Source organism: Coregonus lavaretus, assembly GCF_964263955.1.
Source record: "Coregonus lavaretus genome assembly, contig: HAP1_SCAFFOLD_79, whole genome shotgun sequence".
Taxonomy (NCBI): Eukaryota; Metazoa; Chordata; class Actinopteri; order Salmoniformes; family Salmonidae; genus Coregonus; species Coregonus lavaretus.
This window is the reverse complement of record NW_028157882.1, coordinates 408,064-412,799: the sequence shown is the minus strand read 5'-3', so window position 1 is coordinate 412,799 and position 4,736 is coordinate 408,064. Positions and strand designations below refer to the sequence as shown.

The 4,736-nt window shown below is 42.1% G+C and overlaps 1 protein-coding gene across 1 annotated transcript; it reads right to left on the bottom strand.

Moving 5' to 3' along the window:
* Positions 1 to 394: 394 nt before the first annotated feature.
* LOC311124702 (uncharacterized protein) lies at positions 395 to 3,452 on the bottom strand. The gene is made up of 3 exons (XM_084198806.1): positions 3,375 to 3,452; positions 2,348 to 2,929; positions 395 to 2,110 (listed from the first exon to the last, which is right to left on the bottom strand). Exons 2-3 carry the CDS (start codon positions 2,904 to 2,906, stop codon positions 990 to 992), a joined length of 1,680 nt encoding a protein of 559 aa, XP_084054932.1. The 5' UTR covers positions 2,907 to 2,929; positions 3,375 to 3,452; the 3' UTR covers positions 395 to 989.
* Positions 3,453 to 4,736: the final 1,284 nt, after the last annotated feature.

Here is a 4,736-nt window from a genome sequence, read left to right as displayed (position 1 = left end):
ATAATTTATTACCAGACATCCAGGGTTTATTCCATGATACTTTGGATAAAAGCGACTTATTTAGAATGTGCAAAGCTGTCATGAAGGCAAAGGGTGGCTATTTGAAGAATCTCAAATATAACATAATTTGATTTGTTTAACACTTTTTTTGGTTACTACATGATTCCATATGTGTTATTTCATAGTTTTGATGTCTTCACTATTATTCTACAATGTAGAAAATAGTAAAAATAAAGAAAAACCTTTGAATGAGTAGGTGTGTCCAAACTTTTGACTGGTACTGTATTTACATACACAGCCCTGATTGGTGGATAGGATCGTCTAGACTCCTTTTTCTGCAGATGGTGATGGGGCCAGAACATAATTACAAATCATTTGTAGACTGCAAATTGACCACAAGAAGCTCAAACCAATTTAATATTTGACTAACACATAATCATTTCAAACCTTGCTTACATTTGTGTATGATCAATATATATATATATATATATATATATATATATATATATATATATATATATATATATCTTATGCGTGGGAATGCTTAAAAACAGATTTCCTAAATTAAAATCACTTGGAGCTGATTGGCTGGTGTTTTTACAGTCTTATGTCCTACAATAAAACATTATACCTTATTTTATTTTTTTGCTCAGAAAACTTGGGGGGCCAATCACAACCACCCGCGGGCAGCCAGTTGGGGAACCCTGCACTATAGCCTACCCCACTTAGCTCTTCAACATAAGGGGGATACATATGCAAATAAAAGATGATTGGTCAGATCAGATTGTGATGTCATGCTCTGGGTTAAAAACTCCATCCCACCTGAACAGGCTGAAATTCCAGGCAAAATAATAATAATTTAAAGAAAAAGCTCTTACACTAAAAGGGCATAACTTCCACAATTTCAAAGTGTTATTTCGACCTCATTAAAACTGCCCCTTTAACATCATAAGATGTGTTTAAATGTGTTTTACTTCTGTGGTTTGAAGTTAACTTTCTTCTAAAGCGACAGAACTCTGTCCGGTGTCAGGGCTGTGATACTTTAACTGGTGTGTCTTCAGATTTGATGATTGACTGAAACTTTTCCCACATTGAGAGCATTGGTGAGCCTTTTCTGCTGTGTGAGTTAGCTGGTGTCTATTTAGGTGGTGCAACAGACTGAAAACCTTTCCACACTGGGAGCAGTGGTACGACTTCTCTTCTGTGTGAGTTAGCTGGTGTGTCTTCAGACTAGAAAACTGACTGAAACGCTTCCCACATTGGGAGCAGTGGTAAGGCTTCTCTCCTGTGTGAGTTCGCTGGTGAGTCTTTAAATCTGAAGACTGATTGAAACTCTTCCCACATTGGGAGCAGTGGTAAGGCTTCTCTCCTGTGTGAGTTCGCTGGTGTGTCTTTAAGTAGCTTGAATGACTAAAACTCTTTCCACACTGAAAGCATTCATGAGGCTTCTCTCCAGTGTGAGTTCGCTGGTGTATCTTTAGATCTGAAGACTGATTGAAACTCTTCCCACATTGGGAGCAGTGGTAAGGCTTCTCTCCTGTGTGAGTTCGCTGGTGTGTCTTTAAGTAGTTTGAATGACTGAAACTTTTCCCACATTGAGAACAGTGGAAAGGCTTTTCTCCAGTGTGTATTCTAAGATGATTTTTCAGGGAATCTGGCCGCCTAAAGCCCTTCCCACATTGGGAGCAGTGGATGGGCTTCTCTCCTGTGTGGATCAGCTGGTGTCTATTTAAGGTCTGTGAAAGAGGGAAACTCTTCCCACAAACAGAGCAGTGGAAAGGCTTCTCTCCTGTGTGAGTTATCTGGTGTTTCTTTAGTTTGCTTGGTGCCTGAAAACTCTTCCCACATTGACCACAGGGGTAAGCCTTCTTTCTTTTGATAGTATTTTTGTGTGGTATGAGGTGAGTAGGACAAATGAAACTGCCTCTGCAATCTGAGCAGGGGTGGGGCCTACAAGTGTGCCTTCTCAACTCCTCTGGCTCATAGAAACTAGTGGAGCAGTCCATGCAGTGGTGATGTTTCTGTCTTGAGTTCCTCTGTCTGTGTTGTTTATGGTTTCCTGATGCTGTGGAACTGGGCTCACTGTCTGAATCTGGGTTGGAGCACTCTCCTGTGGGAATACGGACAGTTAAAGGGTTAGAATCAGGAACAGAGCATTGGAGGGCCTTTAATACACTTGTTGATGCAAGCAAAAGCACAATAAGAGTTTTTGAATCTCCTATGGCTACCAAGGCACCAACCTCTGTCCGTACTCCACACCTGAACTTACCTGGGTCACTGATACTATCTACTTCTTCCTCTAGATCCAAGTCACCAACCTCTCTCCGTACTCCACACCTGAACTTACCTGGGTCACTGATACTATCTACTTCTTCCTCTAGATCTGGAGCAGACACATCCCTGTTCTCCTCCTCTTCGTTGACTTCTCTCTCCTCCACCTCTTCTTCTAGTCCTCTCTCCTCCATCTCCTTTGTGACTGCTCTCTCCTCCAGCTCTTCTTTGACTTCTGTCTCCTTATGTTCCTTTTCAATCTCCATCTCTTCCTCTTTGATTTCTCTCTTCTCCTCCACCTCCTGTTTGATTGCTATGTCCTCATGGTCCCCTTTAACCTCAACCTCCTCCTCTTTGATTTCTACCTCCTCATGGCCCTCTTTAACCTCAACCCCCTCCTCTTTGACTTCTCTCTTCTCCTCCACTACCTTTTCTTCCTCTTTTTTAACTTCTACATTCTCCCCTTCTTCTACTTTAAGTTCTCTCTCTTCCTCTTTAACAATCACATTGACTTCCAGTGTTTGACTGCAGTCCTCCAACTTCACTGAGACCATCTCTGGACCCCACTGTGAACTTCTCTGGGCTGGAACACCACAGCCAGACCCTGGGGACTCTGTGGACTTGGATTCAGACATGGTAGGCTAGTAGGTAGGTGGATCTGCAGGTGGTTTAGTCAAAAGAGGCAGATACAGTGGAGGGTGATTTTCATGCTGCTAAGTCAAGCTACATTCCAAACACTGATTTTCTAAGGTCATAGCTAGCTTGCTAGGTAACTAGTTACCGAAATTACCACTTCTCATCACAGGTCGAGTTGGCTTGCTAACTAACCAAAGAGACATCTAGCCAATTGTTTCCGTTCCGTATATCTGGTATTTGTTCTGAGGTGAATTCATGGGTTCTACTAGGTAGCCTCAACTTGATTTAGCTAACTAGCTACTAACAAAGACGGTGGTACTGTAGTAAGAAAACAAGCTAGCTAACACTGACAGTAGATAGCTAACAGTAGATCGCTAAGTTACACCATTTGCTCTATCACTGACGATTGTCAATGTAAATGATGTTTTGGGCACGCTCATAATTAGTTAAACATATCATAAACTCACCTTTAAACGTTGCGGCTAAGAATCTTTATCGTCAGTTGTTTGACTGAGTAAGTAGGAGGATACGCAAGGTTAAAAACCAAGGACGTAAACTTCCGGTGCGTTCTACTTCTTCTTTATGGTGGAATACATCAAACAATGGTGTATTACCGCCACCTGCTGGGTGGGGAGAAAACTAAGAATTTTAACATAGAAATGGGAATTAGGAAAAGGGTGAAAAATAAAACTCATAATCTACCGAAAATGATAATAAACAAAAATCAATGGGGGGTGGGGGGGGATCCACTGCCAATTCCTCCTAATTTCCACTATCTCCTTCAACAACTTGGACTGACTCCGCATAGGAGACCTACTGGATGGTCCTGATCCGTGCTACTGCAACCTCCTTCACCCTTACAGGGCACTCCGGGCTCTCTGGGAAGTTTCAAAGCAAATTTGAGAAAAAGGCTACCTAAATTCTATCAGCATATTGACTGTAGCACAAAATGCTGGACCATTGTTAGACTCATTTCCGCTATGCATACAAGGCCCTCCCCCGCCCTCCTTTTGGCAAATCTGACCACGACACCATTTTGCTCCTCCCTTCCTATAGGCAGCAACTCAAACAGGAAGCACCCATGCTTAGGACTAATCAACGCTGATCTGACCAATCGGAATCCACGCTTCAATATTGTTTTGATCATGCGGACTGGGAAAGTGTATAGGAGATGTCGTACCCACTGTGACTATTAAAACCTACCCTAACCAGAAACCCTGGATACAGTGGCTTGCGAAGGTATTCACCCCCTTGGCATTTTTCCTATTTTGTTGCCTTACAACCTGGAATTAAAATTGATTTTTGGGGGGGTTTGTATCATTTGATTTACACAACATGCCTACCACTTTGAAGATGCTAAATAAAAAAAATTGTGAAACAAACAAGAAAGAAGACAAAATAACTGAACTTGAGCATGCATAACTATTCACCCCCCCAAAGTCAATACTTTGTAGAGCCACCTTTTGCAGCAATTTCAGCTGCAAGTCTCTTGGGGTATGTCTCTATAAGCTTGGCACATCTAGCCACTGGGATTTCTGCCCATTATTCAAGGCAAAACTGCTCCAGCTCCTTCAAGTTGGATGGGTTCCGCTGGTGTACAGCAATCTTTAAGTTATACCACAGATTCTCAATTGGATTGAGGTCTTGGCTTTGACTAGGCCATTCCAATACATTTAAATGTTTCCCCTTAAACCACTCGAGTGTTGCTTTAGCAGTAGGCTTAGGGTCATTGTCCTGCTGGAAGGTGAACCTCCATCCCAGTCTCAAATCTCTGAAAAACTGAAACAGGTTTCCCTCAAGAATTTCCCTGTATTTAGCGGCATCCATCA

Excerpts from the sequence above, each read along its gene's own strand:
- LOC311124702 (XM_084198806.1), bottom strand. The coding sequence starts at position 2,906 with ATGTCTGAATCCAAGTCCACAGAGTCCCCAGGGTCTGGCTGTGGTGTT. Across the intron at positions 2,111-2,347 it reads AGATAGTATCAGTGACCCAG|GAGAGTGCTCCAACCCAGAT; the intron begins GTAAGTTCAGGT and ends GTATTCCCACAG.